Source organism: Drosophila ficusphila, unplaced genomic scaffold (assembly GCF_018152265.1).
Source record: "Drosophila ficusphila isolate 14025-0441.05 unplaced genomic scaffold, ASM1815226v1 contig_414, whole genome shotgun sequence".
In the NCBI taxonomy this organism is placed as follows: Eukaryota; Metazoa; Arthropoda; class Insecta; order Diptera; family Drosophilidae; genus Drosophila; species Drosophila ficusphila.
In genome coordinates this window covers 4,542,894-4,560,578 of record NW_025064328.1, presented here as the reverse complement: position 1 = coordinate 4,560,578, position 17,685 = coordinate 4,542,894, and the positions used below count along the sequence as shown (strand labels likewise).

Below are 17,685 nucleotides of genomic sequence, written 5' to 3'. Positions count from 1 at the left end.
AAGAATTTGTGAAACCGTTACAAATAATCATACATAATATCTTATAATGCATAATTGCAAAATCAATAACTATAATATTGCAAGCTATCTTAAATTCCAAGATCAGGGCGGTTCTAGTGCACTTGACTCTCCCTTTTTTACGTTCTCTTCTCCTCCATTCGCGGCTCAAAGCTTTTAAATCAGAGCTTCTATTCCAGTTCGTTGTGTTCTACCGAGGTTTTTTATTACGGGGTTATCGGTCTGGGTTGTTTACATTGGAACTGCAGCTGATTAGAGGCAATTCGAAATAGGGGATAAAGCTATACTGTTCAGTCGAAAGTGAAATCCATTCAGAGAGGATGCTGGACGTGGTGGCTCTACTTTTGGTCGCCCTGGCAGTGGGCTTTTGGTTTGTCCGCACGCGATTCAGTTACTGGACCCGTCGGGGAATTGGAAATGTCCCGGGTCGATTCCCCGTGGGCAATATGGATGGTTTTAGGAAGACAAAGCACTTCATCGAAATCGTAACACCTATATACGAAAAGTTCAAGAACAATGGAGCTCCCTTTGCTGGATTTTTCATGATGCTACGACCTGTGGTGTTGGTCACGGACTTGGAACTGGCTAAGCAGATTCTCATCCGTGACTTTGCCAACTTCGAGGATCGTGGCATGTACCATAACGAGCGTGATGATCCCTTAACCGGACACCTCTTCCGCATCGATGGACCCAAGTGGCGACCCTTGCGCCAGAAGATGTCCCCCACTTTCAGTTCCGCCAAGATGAAGTACATGTTTCCCACGGTTTGCGAGGTGGGCATGGAATTGGCACAGGTGTGCGGAGAATTGGCAGATAATGCCATGTGCAACATCCTGGAAATTAGTGATCTAATGGCGCGATATACCTCCGATGTGATAGGACGATGTGCCTTTGGTGTGCAGTGCAATGGGTTGCGAAATCCCGAGGCGGAGTTTGCTAAAATGGGAAGGAGAGCTTTTTTAGAGCGACGTCATTGCAAACTGATCGATGGATTCATTGAGAGCTTTCCTGACCTCGCTCGTCTGTTGCGCATGCGCCAAATCCACCAGGACATCACCGATTTCTATGTGGGCATTGTCCGGGAAACTGTGAGGCAACGGGAGGAGCAGGGCATCGTAAGGAACGACTTTATGAACCTGCTGATCGAAATGAAGCAGCGGGGTGAGCTCACCATCGAGGAAATGGCCGCCCAGGCTTTCATATTCTTTGTGGCGGGTTTCGATACCTCCGCCTCGACTTTGGGATTTGCCCTATACGAGTTGGCGAAACAACCAGACATTCAGGTGAAGTTACGCCAGGAAATCGAAGAGGCCTTGCAATTACATCAGGGAGAATTCACCTACGATTCCATGCAGGAGCTGCGCTACATGGAACTGGTCATTGCAGGTGGGTCTAAGTTAACACAGGTGCAGATCATAATTATATTTATATTTTACTAAACTTACTTCATTTTCAGAAACCCTTCGGAAATATCCCATACTACCACAGCTCACTCGGATCTCCAGGCACTTATATGCCGCTAAGGGCGATCGTCACTTTTATATCGAACCCGACCAGATGGTACTGATCCCGGTTTATGGGATCCATCATGATCCTGCCATTTATCCAGAGCCCCACAAGTTTATTCCCGAGCGGTTTTTGGCCGATGAACTTGCCCAGCGACCCACCGCCGCGTGGTTGCCCTTTGGAGATGGACCGCGGAATTGCATAGGAATGAGATTTGGCAAAATGCAGACGACCATCGGTCTGGTCAGCCTGCTCAGAAACTTTCACTTCAGCGTCTGTCCGAGAACTGACCCGAAAATCGAGTTTGTGAAGTCGAATATTCTGCTGTGCTCCGCAAATGGTATCTACCTAAAAGTCCAAGATGTAAGCCAACTAAGATGAGCAGTTCATTTTAAATGGATCTCGGTTCTATTGTATATTTTCAATTTATTATGTATGTATTATAATACATTTTTGTATCAATCTACGCAATAATTTGTACATTTTTGATTGAGAATGCCAGCTTTATAGGGGTCAGAGCTTTAATTATCTGAGAAAGTATACAAATTGATTCTGTTCTCTTCGTACCCGAAGCAATATAATTTCAGTTTATATTGTATCCAGACAGCAACAAATACAATCGAAATTATTATATGTATTTTCTGTTGCTTTTGTTTATCTGGTTGCGTAAAAACGAGATTATTTTTTGCACTATACTGTTTTATTTTATTTTCCCTCCCAAAGCGAATTCTTTTAATTTGATTGTTTGCTTAGTTAAAGAGAACTTGTGAGGATATGTTTACGTTGAGTACAAAACCTGAATGATTTTATCATAAGAGTAAGTCATAAGAGAGGAAGACGAAGCTTATAAGCGTTATAGTATCTCGCTTTGAACTCAGTTTAGTGCGAACCGCGAACGTAAAATGTTGTTTCTGTCGCTGATCGTGGTTTTAGTTTCGCTTCTTTTATTCGCCGCGCGACGACGTCATGGATATTGGCAGAGGCGGGGTATTCCCCACGATGTGCCACACCCACTCTACGGAAATATAAAGGACTGGCCAAAGAAGCAACACATTGCCAAGATATTCCAGGACTACTACTTAAGATACAAGGGTTCGGACTATCCCTTCGCTGGATTCTACTTTTTCTTCACCCGAACCGCTGTAATCACCGACTTGGAGTTGGTCAAAAGAGTCATGATCAAGGACTTTAATCACTTCGAGAACAGAGGTGTCTTTTACAACGAGATCGATGATCCCCTTTCGGCTACTCTGTTCTCAATTGAAGGTCAGAAGTGGCGACACTTGAGGCACAAACTTACGCCCACTTTTACATCCGGAAAAATGAAGCATATGTTCCCCATAGTCGTTAAAGTTGGAGAGGAAATGGAGAAGGTGTTCAGCGGTAAAATAGCTTTGGGGGAAGGTAGTGTTTTGGAGGTTGTGGATCTGGTGGCACGCTACACCGCTGATGTAATCGGAAATTGCGCCTTTGGTCTTAATTGCAATAGTTTATATAATCCGCAAGCTGATTTTGTAACAATGGGCAAACGGGCGATCGTGGAGCATCGCTATGGCAATATGCTGGATATATTTCTTTTCGGATTCCCCAAATTATCACGTCGCCTGCGTTTAAAACTGAACATCCAGGAAGCAGAGGACTTCTACACCAGAATCGTTAGGGAAACCATTGACTACCGACTGAAGTCCAAGGAGAAGCGAAATGACTTTATGGACAGTCTGATAGAAATGTATAAGAATGAGCAGGCTGGAAACTCGGAGGATGGTCTTACCTTCAATGAGCTGAGCACAGGCTTTCATTTTCTTTGTGGCTGGATTTGAGACGAGCTCCACGACCATGGGATTCGCACTTTATGAACTGGCTCAGAACCAGGATGTCCAGGACAAACTCAGGGAGGAGATAAAAAATGTTTTTGCCAAGCACAACAACGAGTTTACCTACGAGGGCATTAAAGAGATGAAGTACCTTGAACAGGTTGTTATGGGTAAGTTTTACTAGAACTAGTTTAATAGTTTTGCTAGTTTTGCATGGGTTGGTTTTAAGGGAAAAACCATATAAACAAAAAGTACTTAACGTAGTACCTCTTCAACTAGAAACACTTCGCAAGTACCCCGTTTTGGCGCATCTTACGAGAATGACTGAGTCGGACTTTTCGCCGGAGGATCCAAAGTACTTCATTGCCAAGGGCACAATTGTTGTGATTCCAGCTCTGGGTATTCACTACGATCCGGAAATCTATCCCGAACCGGAGAAGTTCAAGCCGGAACGTTTTACTGAAGAGGAAATCGCCGCCAGACCTTCTTGCACTTGGCTTCCATTCGGAGAAGGTCCCCGAAATTGCATTGGACTTCGATTTGGTCTAATGCAAACCTGCGTGGGATTGGCTTATCTTATCAAGGGATATAAGTTTAGTGTCGCCCCGGAGACACAAATCCCCATGAAGATTGTCGTCGGCAACATTCTAATCTCCGCCGAGAATGGAATCCATCTCAAAGTGGAGAAGGTGTGAAATAAGTTGAAAAAACATAATTGAATCAGTTTATTTAATGATTCGAATCCAATAATATAGTTAATAAAGAACAGCTTAGTATGCTCCAATACAAAGTGCAACAACAATTTTCTCTCTTTAACTTAATTATCGGTCATTAGTCTTATGAATTATATTGCTGTTCATTGTTGTACTTAATGACGTTTAAAGTCAATGACTTGTCATTCTAGTTTTGCTGCTAAGATTTTCTATTACTATCAAGGAATTATAAATACAGGTTGCGAAGGCAATATCGGTTATATTTGGCACACCGTATTTCATCAGCTGGTTCTTTATTTAGTAATTCATAGGTATAGTTAAATTCTTATTTCTACGACTGACCTATGAAAGACCATATCTAATCTATTACTATCAGAAATCTAATCTGCTAAGTACTTAGGTTTTTATTCTATTAGGTTTCCTAAACAATGTGGTTAATGATTAATGCAATTTTGCACGCTGGAATTCACCAGTATGAGCGATATTTAATTCGCATTAGTTAATATTTTTTTTTTATTTATAGTGATAATTGCTTTCCCAATGATCCCAACGATTGGTTAAGTGAGTAGGCAAAACAGTTTTACAAGTTTTTTTAGCAGATTCGATTGCGTCATCGGTTTTGTTTTGCTTATAAAAGAAACCCCATATGCAAAGCTATATTCAACTTGCCAAATGTTATGCTTGTTAAATTTTATAAAGTTAGCTAACTTTTGATAACATTGTACGCTTGTTGTACTTGTGTTACCAGACACCATGCGGCTTATTATTATCAAGCTGGAGGAAATCGGAGAGAGTTTAAAAAGAGATTAGAAGAGAACGTTTCCCCTATAAACGTCGCCCCAAAACGGAATTCAATTTCAGTTTGGAGCGGAACTCGGTCGCAGAATGTCGCTGCTTTTGTCGCTGATCGCGCTTTTGGTGTCGCTGATTTTATTCGTGGCCCGACGACGTCATGGATATTGGCAGAGGAGGGGGATTCCCCACGATGTGCCACACCCACTCTTCGGAAACATGGGAGACTGGCCCAAGAAGCGGCACATAGCGCAAATATTCAGGGACTATTACATGAAATACAAGGGATCGAACTTCCCATTCGCCGGACTTTACTTCTTCTTCACCCGAAGCGCTGTGATCACCGATTTGGAGTTGGTCAAGAGGGTGCTGATCAAGGACTTCAATCACTTTGAGAACAGGGGTATCTTCTGGAACGAGGTCGATGACCCACTCTCCGCCACTTTGTTCTCCATCGAAGGTCAGAAGTGGCGTCATCTGAGGCACAAGTTGACACCCACTTTCACGTCCGGAAAAATGAAGAACATGTTTCCTCTTGTTGTGAAGGTCGGGAAGGAATTGGAAGGTGTTTTCAGTGCTAAGACCACCGTGGGTCAGGGAAAGGTTCTTGAAGTCGTGGATTTGGTGGCACGCTACACCGCTGATGTAATCGGAAACTGTGCCTTTGGCCTCAATTGCAACAGCTTGCACAATCCTCAAGCCGATTTCGTGACCATTGGCAGACGGGCGATCATCGAACGTCGCTATGGAGGATGGCTGGATTTCCTCATTTTCGGTTTCCCCAAACTATCCCGCCGTTTGCACCTTAAGTTGAACGTCCAAGATGTGGAGGACTTTTATACTCGGATTGTAAGAGAAACCATTGACTACCGATTGAGGACCAAGGAGAAGCGAAACGATTTTATGGACAGTCTGATTGATATGTACCAAAAGGAACAATCCGGAAACACTGAGGACGGCATGTCCTTCAACGAGATTTTGGCCCAGGCATTTATTTTCTTTGTGGCTGGATTTGAAACGAGTTCTACGACCATGGGATTCGCACTTTATGAACTGGCCCAGAACCAGGAGGTCCAGGATAAAGTCCGCGAAGAGATAGCCAGTGTTTTGGCCAAGCACAATAATGAATTCACCTACGAAGGTATCAAGGAGATGAAATATCTGGAGCAGGTCGTCATGGGTAAGTACTTACTTTTATTGTCTATTGATTAGTTATTAATTCCTTTTCAACCCTCAGAAACCCTTCGCAAATATCCAGTTCTTGCGCATCTAACGAGAATAACTGACTCGGACTTTTCACCCGAAGATCCAAAGTACTTCATTGCCAAGGGCACTGTAGTTGTGATTCCCGCTCTGGGTATTCACTACGACCCAGATATCTATCCAGATCCGGAGCAGTTCAATCCGGAGCGATTCACAGAGGAAGCAATCGCAGCTAGACCTTCTTGCACCTGGCTTCCATTCGGAGAAGGTCCCCGAAATTGCATTGGTCTTCGATTCGGACTCATGCAAACCTGCATAGGATTGGCTTATCTCATCAAGGGATATAAGTTTAGTGTCGCCCCGGAGACACAAATTCCCATGAAGATTGTCGTTAAAAGCATACTTCTTTCTGCAGAGAATGGAATACATCTTAAAGTCGAGAAGCTTGCCAAGTGATTCTGTTGAGTCGCTGTTTACAATTATGTTAAAGTAGTATGTAATATGTAATGATATAAAATTTTGGTGTCAGTGTAGAAATATATCACCCGAAATTAGCAGTGAAAATGGGGTTTCAGTTTCTACTTCCGAAAGTCCAGGATTTCTATATGAACATTCTCAGGGATACTATAGATTATAGGGTGAAAATCAAGGTGACTCGAAACGATTTGATGGACTTGCTTATCAATATGAAACTACAGTACGATAATGGCGATAAGGCAAATGGCCTAACCTTCAATGAGGTTAGCACAGGCTTTTACATTCTTCTTGGCTGGTTTTGAAGAGGGCTTCTCGGCAATGGGGTTTACCCTTTATGAAAAGTTCATCTCGGAGCGTTTTGATGAGGAGCAGGTGAAAAAGAGACCCACCTGTGCTTTCCTGCCTTTTGAAGCTGGTCTCCGGAATTAAAGTTCGAGTTGCACCCCACGAAGACGCAATTTCCTCTCAAATACAAAATTTAGAACCTTCTGCTGAGCTCCTAAGGTGGTATTCACCTCAACATCAGTAAGATAGAGAGAAACTAATGGGATTTTAAAATGTTCTGTTTTACTTTAAATCTATACTGTTAGGTAAAAAACTAAGCTATTTATGTTTTAACAATTTTAATTTATGTATATATACCTAGTATTGTTGTTTAGTCTTGTTAATGTAGCTTTGATGTTAAGTACAAAGAGTTTATTTTCGTTTGCATAAATCAGTTATTACAATAATATGTAACTAAAGGTAATAACTAACCTGAAACCAAGAACTTTTAATTGTTATTTACAAATATATTCACATAAGTATATGTATATATAGTAACAGCATCCTCACCAAAAGTTATACAAAATTTGCTGTTACTTCAATACCATTCCATGAAAAACCATTAAACACGTTCAACTTTCAAGAAAATACCAGTATCACTCGATATTAAGAATGTTTTTTTGCTGTAAACCATGGGAATAGTTGTCTTCTCGCAGACGGAGAACTTAAAGTTCTTGATCAGAAAGGCCAATCCAATTCTAGTCTGCATTTGGCCAAACCGCATTCCAATGCAATTTCTAGGACCTTCGCCGAATGGAAGCCACTCTATGGAATCGCGTTCTTTCACACGATCCGCAGTAAAGTTGTCTGGATCGAATTTATCTGGGTTGGGATATAGCTTCTCATCGCGGTGCATGGCTCCGCAAGGAATCAATACAGGCATTCCCTTCTTAATCACGTACTTGGGATTATCGGGAACTACAAAGTCTTCGAGGCACTCTCGATTTAGAACTGGGAGAACAGTATACAGACGAAGGGTTTCTGGAAGAATTTAAAGGTTAGTGTGGACTCAATAACCACTTAACCATCACTCACCCGATATAACCTGGTCCAGATAGACAAGTTCCTTCATGCCTTCGTAGGTCAACTCCCCGTTGTACTTGCCAATCACCTCCTGGCACTCCTTCCTCACCCGATCCTGAATGTCCTGATGCTGGGCCAGTTCGTAAAGAGCAAATCCCATTGTGGTCGATGAGGTTTCGAAGCCAGCTCCGAAGAAAACAAAAGCCTGAGCTGCCATTTCCTCGATCGTGAGGTTAGCACTTTCCCCAGTTTCAGACTTGGTAAGTGGAGCATTTTTCAAATCGATTAACTGATCCATAAAGTCATTGCGACGGATGTTGTTCTGCTCCCTGAAAGCCACTGTTTCCCTGACGATGCGCAGGAAAAACTGTTCCGCTTCCTCGAGGTACAATTTCATATGGAGCCTTCGGGCCAGATTCGGGAAACTATTCATGAAGGCTATTAAAATCGGTCCGTGGCGCTGCTCAAAAACAGCTCGACGTCCCATCACCCGGAATTCCGCTTCGGGATCCTTGAGACTACTGCACTCGATGCCGAAGGCACAGGTTCCAATCACATCGGTGCCGAATCGGGCTAAAATATCCTTAACCTCGACGATTGGAGATTTCTCCATTGTCTGGCCAAAGACATCGATGAACTCGTGGCCCACCTTCACCACCGTGGGAAACATGTACTTCATTTTCCCGGACGTAAAAGTGGGCGAAAGCTTGTTCCTCATTGACTTCCACTTATGACCATCAAGTAGGAACAATTGGCCTGACAACGGATCATCCTCTGAGTTGTGATAGAATCCGCGGTCCGTGAACTTGTTGAACTCTTTAATGAGAACCAATTTAGCAAGGGAGGTGTCCAGAACCAGAACTCCGGGTTTTTGGAACCAGTAGAAGCCCGCAAAGGGACCAGTTCCACGGAACTTGTTGTAGTAGTCCATCCAGACATCGAAGAACGAGCGATTGGTTTGCACTCCCGTTAGACTTCCCATAAGGAAGTGGGGATCCTCGCAGGGAATGCCCAGATTCTGCCAGTATTGCAGGGCACGACGCAGTTTGAATAGGGGAGGGTGGTCCCATACCGACCGGCCGTACCATACCGACCCCCCATGTTTCTCAGAGATGGCGATGCTAGCCGAATTGTCGGTAACTTCAGTGAAAAGCTGTTATAACACAGACATTTTGGAGATAGATAGCCACTTTGACTTATTTTGTTTCACTGCAATTTTTCCGTTTGTTTTGTTTCAACGCCTGTGACATTTATTTTTGAGCTTTACTGAACTTGAGCTTAAATTTTTTTTCTCCGCATAAAAATCGGAGAGTAAATTTTTCTGATCGTTGATAGTCCTAGCTTTCACTCACATAATTAGAATTACATCGCTCTTTGCGTCTTTAGTTAATGCCGAGCAGTTAATCAGAAAAGGTCGTGGTGGTCCGAAACCGACCGCTAGGTGATGGTCCGAAACCGACCCCCATTTATTGGCAGCTTAATATGTCATAGCGTATTTTTGAGGAAAAATATGAAAAAGTAAACAAGATTCAGTAAAGAAAAGTAACAGAAACAGCAAAAACATCAGAAGACAGCGAAGAGACAGTCATCAGCGAGCGGCTTTCGAAAAACAACGCGAAAACAACGCGAAAACTTACTATGAGAAAGAGGACAACTCAGACTTCATCAATTGACTACAGTGCCCTTTATTTCATACATTAATTTTTATTTTCTGGAAAGAACCTTCAATATATTTCTTAATAAACGTCAAAATCATTAAATTCTATTTTATGTTATTAAATTTTTCTGTTAAGAAATAGGGGGTCGGTTTCGGACCACTACTTTTGAGTACGACCAAAAAGTAGAGTTTTATATTTGGCTGAATATCTAACGCTTCAAAGCACCTACGCACTTACTAATCATTTAGATGTATAGTAAACTGATCCCTCTACATAGTAAATTTTTGAACTGAACTGAAAAAGTGATTTTTCTCACCTTTATCGCCTTTGCCTTTTAGGGGGTCGGTATGGGACCACCCTCCCCTACTATATATCCCACCAGAACTACGAGTGCGGTCAGTAGATAAGCAAACACACCCATGACGTCAACTTGGGTGCGGTAGAAAATAGTTAGCGGTCGGGAAATGTGGTGCAGCCTAGACGAGTTCCATAAGCCCACTGAATTCTAAAAGCTCCACAAGATAGCTGAGCAATCTCACAACCCATAAATTTCTATTGCGTTTGATTGTTCTCAATCAAAATAATAAACACATTTCTTTATTACGATTGTTCTCTCTCTTTCATCATAGTGCCAAAAATTTCTCTTATGAAGAGAGTTTTTATATAAGAACTTTTTAAAAAGCTTCTTTTTGAATAACTTTTTATGCAGATTACAAGAGCCTACCCCAACATCTTTTAAGGAGGGTTAGGTTAAGAAAATAAATCTTTCTCTCTCTTAAAAATTTTGTGTATAAATTAGAGCAAGAACAAACCTTGTTTTGTTTACATTGTGCGATCATGCATAACAAAAATAAATATAGCAAACACATAAATGTATAAAGATAAAAATAATAAAAGCCACCCACGTCAAAAGATATATAAAGACGTCATAAAAACTGACTCAACCCAGTAGCTGAGCTTTTCGCATTGCTTTAATTAATTCTCACCGAAAAATCAAAAGTAACGGTGACTTGCTATTTATATATACATATATACCTATATATGGTATATAACAAGTTTATTAGTCTGTTAATGTTAAATGGAACATAATGGAACATGGAATGATAACAAAATAACAATTAAACATAATGTAAACTAAATTTGTAACCAATTAGGCATACATTTATCTTAAATGAATGTAAATCATTTCGTAAAAAGAAATTGTGACACATTTACGAACAAGGTGAAATTCTTTTCGAAAAAACTCAAGTCATACTTAGTAGTGAAAAATGTAAGGACAACAACAAAACAAGTGTTAAGAACAAACAGAAGAGAATAAATGACACATGTGCAAGATAGGCGCTTGTACTTTGGTACTCTTTATTGGCGCGAAGAGAGTCAGGTGACCGGAAAGCGGTAGACGAATCGGTTAAAAAGTCGGCTATAAAAAGCAGGTGCCTCCGTTCGGTTTATTCAGTTGTTTCGAAATGGCCGTTTTAATCGTTCTACTGCTCGGTGCCCTTACCCTCGCTGTGTGGTTTGTGCAACAGCGCTTTAGCTATTGGAAGCGCCGCGGCATTCCACATGATGCACCCACAATTCCATTCGGAAATACCAAAGAGCTAATGAAAACCGTGCAGATATCGGAGATATTCAAGCGAACCTACTTCAAGTACAAGAACAAGACCGATGGACCATTCGTCGGATTCTATATGTATTTCAAGCATATAGCTCTTGTAACCGACATTGATTTCGCGAAGACCGTTTTGATCCGCGACTTCGACAAGTTCCACGATCGCGGTATATTCCACAACGAGCGGGATGATCCGCTGACCAATAACCTGGTAAATATCGAGGGTCTTAAGTGGAAGACACTTCGTCAGAAACTGACGCCCACTTTCACATCTGGAAAAATGAAGAACATGTTCCCCACAATTCTGAATGTGGGAGATGATTTGATAAGGGTGTTCGGTGAGAAGGCCTCCGCCAGCAAGGATTCTCTGGAGATCACGGATCTATTGGCTCGATTCACAGCCGATGTAATAGGAACGTGTGCCTTTGGTTTGGAATGCCACAGTTTGTCGGATCCCAAGGCTGAGTTTGTTACAATGGGCACTTCTGCCATCACCGAGCGACGTTACGGAAAGTCCATGGATCTGATTCTCTTTGGAGCTCCCAAATTGGCAGCCAAACTGCGCATGAAGCAGAGTCCCCAGAAAGTCGAGGACTTCTACATGAAGATCATCAAGGATACAGTGGACTTTCGCGTGAAAAACAACGTGAAGCGAAATGATTTCATGGACATGCTGATCGAAATGAAGTTGAAGTACGAAAACGGAGACAAGCAAAATGGTCTAAGCTTCAATGAAATCGCTGCCCAGGCTTTTATATTCTTCCTGGCTGGTTTTGAAACCAGCTCCACAACCATGGGATTTGCCTTGTATGAATTGGCCTTGAATCAGGATATTCAGGACAAACTCAGAACGGAAATTGATAGTGTCCTTAAGAAGCACAATGGAAAACTGGACTATGACAGCATGAAGGAGATGAGCTATCTGGAAAAGGTGATCGATGGTGAGTTTCTCATTTAATTAAGTGAGTTACCCCAACTAAAGTGTTTTTTATATTCCTCCAGAAACCATGAGAAAACGTCCTGTAGTTGGTCACTTGATCCGTGTCGCCACTGAAAACTACGAGCACAGTAATCCCAAGTACAATATTGAGAAGGGCACTGGAGTTATAGTGCCCACCTGGGGCATTCATCACGATCCGGAGTTCTATCCGGAGCCGGAGAAGTTCATTCCGGAGCGATTCGATGAGGATCAGGTGCAACAGCGTCCGGCCTGTACTTTCCTGCCTTTTGGAGAGGGTCCCCGAAATTGTATTGGCCTTCGGTTTGGAAGGATGCAGGTCTTCGTTGGAATGGCCCTGCTCATCCACAACTTCAAGTTCGAAGTGCACCCCACCAAGACTGTCGTGCCAATGGAGTACAGAGCCGATGACATCCTGATGAGTTCGAAGGGCGGAATCCACTTGAAAGTCAGCCGGGTTGTTCGGCAATAAAGATAATTAAAAAGTAATTTGGCTTTAGTTGAAAAATCGTTAGAGGCTACAGCGCAGTTAGTTGAATAGATAGTATTTTAGACGATAACTAGCGTATTGTTTTTAATTGTACTCTCAGTTAATAAATAAGCTTTTGCTTTTGCTTGTTTGCCATGAGAAAGTGATTACTTTACTAACAATGAACTTGTGTTACATAAGTCAGGTTTTTTAATTGTCCTCATTAAGATTTTAGTGTAACATTGTTGCAAAAAGTTGACTAAGAAATAATTCAATAAAATTTTTGTTGGCTGTCTATTCTGGTTTGGAAAAATTAACATAATGACATCATCTGGTTCAACATGAGTTAATATAAATGTCGTTACACCTCACTTATTTAGATAGAATTTCCTGTTTGAAGTGATTGTAGATTGAATCTACTTATTTTAATCGACAAATTTTTGAAGCCTTAACTTTCGTTTTAAAATCTGTTTACGAGAGGTTTCCTCTAAAAATAAAAATTGATTTCCCGGAGTTTATATTTACAATTTGTATATTACATGGGTAACATGTGTACCTATAAATTTCAGGTTTTTATCCATTTACACATTTTGCTGAGTAATGCTTACTGTAGCCAAAAATAAAACCATAACGATGACTTGCAGTTTTGTCATCCCCAAAGAGTGGAAGAGTGAAAGTAAAAGGCAAAGAGAAAGAAAGAGTGCAGTTCAAATGTCCTCTATAAAGGATCATCAGTTGAAAATACCAATATTTAAATATTTATAATATTGTAGCAAATTAAACAACAATTATAAATAGTTCACGATGTGAATTAAGGCAAACATTTCCTTATACATATGTAGTTGAATTCAAGAAAAATAAGAAAGCATTTCTCTAGCCAGTTTGTAAACACAACATAACGGATAAGAGTCATTTCTCTTTACTTTGTTTCACAGATCACTCTGGATTACTCTTCATTCGATTTCTGTAAAGAGAATTCAAATCGGGTACAAAAGAGCAAACCGGCCGGCATTATAGAGAGTCTCTCTATATCTTAGCTTCTATTTATATAGCTCCCTGATGTTTTGTTTGTAAATAAACAAACCGTTATTACTCAACACTTAGTTACGGATACGTAACTTAATTTTATTAATGAAAAAACTTTTGAAAATGTAGTCTACATTCGGGCATTTTTTCAGAGCCAAGAGCTCTTATTTATTAGAACGAAAATAGGGCCTTTAAAGCTTTGGTAGTACAGCAATTACAACATTTAATTACCAGTAAATTACCAGCAATAATTACATAACAAATACATAAATAAGTTTAATCTCCACAGTAACACAAGTTTTTTTTGTGATATATACAATTATATTACACTCGTTCAACTTTAAGATAAATGCCTTTCTCGCTTGCCACAAGGAACATTTCTTTGTTGTATTTCATGGGAATCGTTGTCTGATCGCAGACAGAGAACTTGAATTCCTTGATAAGGAGGGCCAATCCAATCTTGGCCTGCATTTTACCAAACCGCATTCCAATGCAATTTCGAGGACCTTCGCCGAAGGGAAGCCACTCTATGGAATCTCTCTCCTTCACGCGCTCGGGTGAAAAGTTTTCCGGGTTAAAGGTGTCCGGATTGGGATACAGCTTCTCATCGCGATGCATGGCTCCGCTGGGCATCAGAACAGTCATTCCCTTCTTAATCACATACTTGGGATTATCGGGAACTACAAAGTCTTCCAGGCATACGCGGTTTAAAACGGGGAGAACAGTATACAGTCGAAGGGATTCTGCAAAATAAATAAAATTATAAGTAAAGTGGGTTTAGAATATTTCTTTTTTCAGTTACCAGAAATAACTTGATCAAGGTAGACCAAGTCCTTGACGCTTTCGTAGGTCAACTCTCCGTTATTTTTCTGGCAAATTTCCAGCACCTCCTTCCTCACCCGATCCTGAATATCCTGATGCTGGGCCAGTTCATAAAGGGTAAATCCCATGGTTGTCGAGGAGGTTTCAAAACCAGCCGCAAAGAACACAAAAGCCTGCGCCGCAATCTGCTCAATTGTTAGGTTGACATTCTCCCCAGTTTCGGATGCCATTAGTTGGTTGTTTTTCAAGTCAATCAACTGATCCATGAAGTCATTTCGTCGAATATTGTTTTGCTCCCTGAATGCCACTGTTTCCCTGACGATTCGCAGGAAGAACTCTTCGATGTGTTCCGCAGTGATTTTTATATGAAGGCGATGTGACAAATTGGGAAAGCTATTGGTAAACGCGACTGCAATGGGACTCAATCGCTCTTCAGTTAGTGCTCTACGACCCATTATCCGGAACTCGGCTTCGGGATCCTTCAAGCTACTGCATTCGATGCCGAAGCCACAGGTGCCAATCACATCGGTGGTAAATCGGGCCAACAGCTCCTTCACCTCAACAATTTCGTTCTTCTTTACATATTCACCGAACACATCGATGAACTCGTGACCCACTTTAATCACCGTGGGGAACATGAACTTCATTTTTCCCGATGTGAAAGTGGGCGTTAGCTTTTGGCGCATTGACTTCCACTTGTGCCCATCCAGTAGGAACAACTGACCAGACAATGGATCATCCTCGGGATTGTTGTAGAAGCCGCGATCCGTGAACTTGTTAAACTCCTTGATCAGGATCTGCTTAGCCAGGGAGGTTTCCAGGACAAACACAGCTGGTCGGCGGAACCAATAGAATCCAGCGAACGGTCCAGTTCCCCGGTACTTCTTGTAGGTGCTCGTCCAGATCTCGTGGAAGGATCGCTTGGTTCGGACTCCCTCCATGTTGCCCATCATGAAGTGCGGCTCATCGCAGGGAATTCCCAAATCCTGCCAATATCTCAAAGAGCTACGCCATTTCATCAAAAGGTAGCCGATTAACGCCAGAAACGCTGCCAACAGTACCGCTCCCACAGCCATGACTCACGTGGCTTGTAGGTATATATACGACTATTTTAATCAATTTGTTGCCGCGAACGCGAGTTATACCTCTGTAATACCCATTAAAAAGGAATTAGGGTTTCAATAGGCAATAAACCCATGAACAAAAAAAAAAATTTCTTAAGCTTAGACCAACTTAAACCTATCCCAACATTTTTTCTGATCAAGCTAGGTTACGAAACAAACATATAAACAATAATCCTTACTTTAAACTTTGACATTGATGTGATGCGTTATTACTCAGCACTTAGTTGCGGATACGTAACATTATTTAATTCGTGAAATAATTTGTGACTTTCGGGCATTTTTCGAGATTTTTAAGAACTAAATTTTGGAACCTGTAAAGGTCAGTAGCTAAACAATTACATCATTTAATTACCAGAAAATTACCAGCAATAATTACATAATAAACAAGTTTTATCTCCAAGTAGTACAAGTTTTTTTGTGATACAGGTACACATTTTTTTACACTCGTTCAACTTTAAGGTAAATTCCTTTATCGCTTGATATAAGGAACATTTCTTTGTCGTAAATCATCGGAATAGTTGTCTGATCGCAGACAGAAAACTTGAACTCCTTGATGAGGAGGGCCAATCCAATCCTAGTCTGCATTTGACCAAACCGCATTCCAATGCAATTTCTCGGACCATCTCCGAAGGGAAGCCACTCCACGGAATCTCTCTCCTTCACGCGTTCGGGTGAAAAGTTATCCGGGTTGAAGGTGTCTGGATTGGGATATAGCTTCTCATCGCGATGCATGGCTCCGCAGGGAATCAGGATAGGCATTCCCTTCTTAATCACATACTTGGGATTATCGGGAACCACAAAATCTTCCAGACATTCGCGATTCAAAACTGGGAGAACTGTGTACAAACGAAGGGTTTCTGCAAAGGAAATTATTAGTAAACTAGAAATTATAAATTATTTCTATTTTAGTTACCAGAAATCACTTGATCAAGGTAGACCAGATCCTTGACGCTTTCGTAGCTCAACTCTCCGTTGTTTTTCTGGCAGATCTCCAGGATCTCCTTCCGCATGCGATCCTGAACGTCCTGATGCTGAGCGAGTTCATATAGGGCAAATCCCATGGTGGTCGAGGAGGTTTCGAAACCAGCCGCAAAGAACACAAAAGCCTGGGCTGCAATCTGCTCAATGGTTAGGTTAACATTCTCCCCAGTTTCGGATGTCATTAGTTGGTTGTTTTTCAAATCAATCAACTGGTCCATGAAGTCATTTCGTCGTACATTGTTTTGCTCCCTAAATGCCACTGTTTCCCTGACGATTCGCATGAAGAACTTTTCGATGGGTTCCGCTGTCATTTTCATATGAAGGCGACGTGCCAAATTGGGAAAGCTGTTGACAAAACCGATTCCTATGGCACCAAGTCGCTGTTCAGTTAGGGATCTTCGACCCATTACCCGGAACTCGGCTTCGGGATCCTTTAAACTACTGCATTCGATTCCAAAGGCACAGGTGCCAATCACATCGGTGGTAAATCGGGCCAACAGCTCCTTCACCTCCACAATTTCGTTCTTTTTCACATATTCACCGAAGACATCGGTGAACTCGTGACCCACTTTTATCACCGTGGGGAACATGTACTTCATTTTTCCCGATGTGAATGTGGGCGTTAGCTTTTGACGCATTGATTTCCACTTGTGACCGTCCAACAAGAACAATTGACCAGACAGTGGATCATCTTCGGGATTGTTGAAGAAGCCGCGATCCGTAAACTTGTTGAAGTCCTTGATCAGGATCTGCTTAGCCAGGGAGGTTTCCAGGACAAAAACAGCCGGTCGGCGGAACCAATAGAATCCCGCAAAGGGTCCAGTTCCCCGGAACTTCTTGTAGGTGCTCGTCCAGATCTCGTTGAAGGACCGCTTTGTTTTGACTCCCTTCATGCTGCCCATCATGATGTGCGGCTCATCGCAGGGAATGCCCAAGTCCTGCCAGTATCTCATGGTGCTACGCCATTTCGCCAGGAGGTAGCCAAGTAACGCCAGAAAGGCTGTCAATAGTACGGTTCCCACAGCCATGACTCACGGGTTGTATATTTATAGGACTTTTTTTATCAACTTGTAGCCGCGATCGTTTGCAAACTTGTTGAATGTTTTCCACTAACTGAAACTGGTAAAGCTTTACTCGTGCTTTTTAATAGCTCGAATCAATAGTT

At 41.8% G+C, this 17,685-nt stretch overlaps 6 protein-coding genes and 1 pseudogene across 8 annotated transcripts; 4 read left to right on the top strand and 3 right to left on the bottom strand.

Annotated features, from left to right (window-relative positions):
• Positions 1-83: 83 nt before the first annotated feature.
• LOC108087605 lies at positions 84-6,610 on the top strand. Its single transcript, XM_043208377.1, has 6 exons — positions 84-1,404; positions 1,475-1,896; positions 2,556-3,288; positions 3,618-4,027; positions 4,913-6,023; positions 6,081-6,610. Exons 1-6 carry the CDS (start codon positions 339-341, stop codon positions 6,500-6,502), a joined length of 4,164 nt encoding a protein of 1,387 aa, XP_043064312.1. The 5' UTR covers positions 84-338; the 3' UTR covers positions 6,503-6,610.
• On the top strand, positions 2,427-4,140 carry LOC108087668 (probable cytochrome P450 6a17). Its single transcript, XM_017185162.1, is given in 3 exon segments — positions 2,427-3,307; positions 3,309-3,508; positions 3,618-4,140. Coding segments are annotated over 3 exon segments (1,497 nt in total). The 3' UTR covers positions 4,034-4,140.
• Positions 6,562-6,984, top strand: LOC122320135 (annotated as a pseudogene).
• An 81-nt stretch (positions 6,985-7,065) lies between these two features.
• On the bottom strand, positions 7,066-10,011 carry LOC108087667 (cytochrome P450 6a9). Of its 3 annotated transcripts, none has more exons than XM_017185160.1 (3): positions 9,946-10,011; positions 7,883-8,686; positions 7,066-7,828 (listed from the first exon to the last, which is right to left on the bottom strand). In XM_017185160.1, the coding sequence occupies exons 1-3, from the start codon at positions 9,947-9,949 to the stop codon at positions 7,410-7,412; spliced, it is 1,227 nt and encodes a 408-aa protein (XP_017040649.1). In that variant the 5' UTR covers positions 9,950-10,011; the 3' UTR covers positions 7,066-7,409. The 3 variants fall into 3 exon arrangements, with proteins under 3 accessions (XP_017040649.1, XP_017040650.1, XP_017040648.1); XM_017185161.1 differs by having other exon boundaries at positions 7,883-8,925; positions 9,897-10,010; XM_017185159.1 differs by having other exon boundaries at positions 7,883-8,888; positions 9,908-10,010.
• Positions 10,012-10,988: 977 nt separating this feature from the next.
• LOC108087749 (probable cytochrome P450 6a20) lies at positions 10,989-12,864 on the top strand. The gene is made up of 2 exons (XM_017185272.2): positions 10,989-12,081; positions 12,143-12,864. The coding sequence occupies exons 1-2, from the start codon at positions 10,995-10,997 to the stop codon at positions 12,568-12,570; spliced, it is 1,515 nt and encodes a 504-aa protein (XP_017040761.1). The 5' UTR covers positions 10,989-10,994; the 3' UTR covers positions 12,571-12,864.
• Positions 12,865-13,917: 1,053 nt separating this feature from the next.
• Positions 13,918-15,491, bottom strand: LOC108087707 (probable cytochrome P450 6a21). The gene is made up of 2 exons (XM_017185223.2): positions 14,396-15,491; positions 13,918-14,336 (listed from the first exon to the last, which is right to left on the bottom strand). The coding sequence occupies exons 1-2, from the start codon at positions 15,489-15,491 to the stop codon at positions 13,918-13,920; spliced, it is 1,515 nt and encodes a 504-aa protein (XP_017040712.2).
• Positions 15,492-15,759: 268 nt separating this feature from the next.
• Positions 15,760-17,619, bottom strand: LOC108087706 (probable cytochrome P450 6a21). The gene is made up of 2 exons (XM_017185222.1): positions 16,453-17,619; positions 15,760-16,396 (listed from the first exon to the last, which is right to left on the bottom strand). Exons 1-2 carry the CDS (start codon positions 17,546-17,548, stop codon positions 15,978-15,980), a joined length of 1,515 nt encoding a protein of 504 aa, XP_017040711.1. The 5' UTR covers positions 17,549-17,619; the 3' UTR covers positions 15,760-15,977.
• Positions 17,620-17,685: the final 66 nt, after the last annotated feature.

What these genes read in the sequence shown, in the direction of transcription:
- LOC108087706 (XM_017185222.1), bottom strand. Translation starts at nt 17,548, where the DNA reads ATGGCTGTGGGAACCGTACTATTGACAGCCTTTCTGGCGTTACTTGGC. An exon ending in CCTTGATCAAGTGATTTCTG is followed by an intron (nt 16,397 to 16,452) that starts GTAACTAAAATA and finishes TTTCCTTTGCAG; the next exon opens with AAACCCTTCGTTTGTACACA.
- LOC108087605 (XM_043208377.1), top strand. Translation starts at nt 339, where the DNA reads ATGCTGGACGTGGTGGCTCTACTTTTGGTCGCCCTGGCAGTGGGCTTT. An exon ending in GGCTGGAAACTCGGAGGATG is followed by an intron (nt 3,289 to 3,617) that starts GTCTTACCTTCA and finishes CTCTTCAACTAG; the next exon opens with AAACACTTCGCAAGTACCCC. An exon ending in TCTGGAGCAGGTCGTCATGG is followed by an intron (nt 6,024 to 6,080) that starts GTAAGTACTTAC and finishes TTCAACCCTCAG; the next exon opens with AAACCCTTCGCAAATATCCA.
- LOC108087749 (XM_017185272.2), top strand. Translation starts at nt 10,995, where the DNA reads ATGGCCGTTTTAATCGTTCTACTGCTCGGTGCCCTTACCCTCGCTGTG. An exon ending in TCTGGAAAAGGTGATCGATG is followed by an intron (nt 12,082 to 12,142) that starts GTGAGTTTCTCA and finishes ATATTCCTCCAG; the next exon opens with AAACCATGAGAAAACGTCCT.
- LOC108087667 (XM_017185161.1), bottom strand. Translation starts at nt 9,949, where the DNA reads ATGGGTGTGTTTGCTTATCTACTGACCGCACTCGTAGTTCTGGTGGGA. An exon ending in GTAGTTCTGGTGGGATATAT is followed by an intron (nt 8,926 to 9,896) that starts AGTAGGGGAGGG and finishes GGACCACCCTCC; the next exon opens with CCTATTCAAACTGCGTCGTG. An exon ending in TCTGGACCAGGTTATATCGG is followed by an intron (nt 7,829 to 7,882) that starts GTGAGTGATGGT and finishes AAATTCTTCCAG; the next exon opens with AAACCCTTCGTCTGTATACT.
- LOC108087707 (XM_017185223.2), bottom strand. Translation starts at nt 15,491, where the DNA reads ATGGCTGTGGGAGCGGTACTGTTGGCAGCGTTTCTGGCGTTAATCGGC. An exon ending in CCTTGATCAAGTTATTTCTG is followed by an intron (nt 14,337 to 14,395) that starts GTAACTGAAAAA and finishes TTTATTTTGCAG; the next exon opens with AATCCCTTCGACTGTATACT.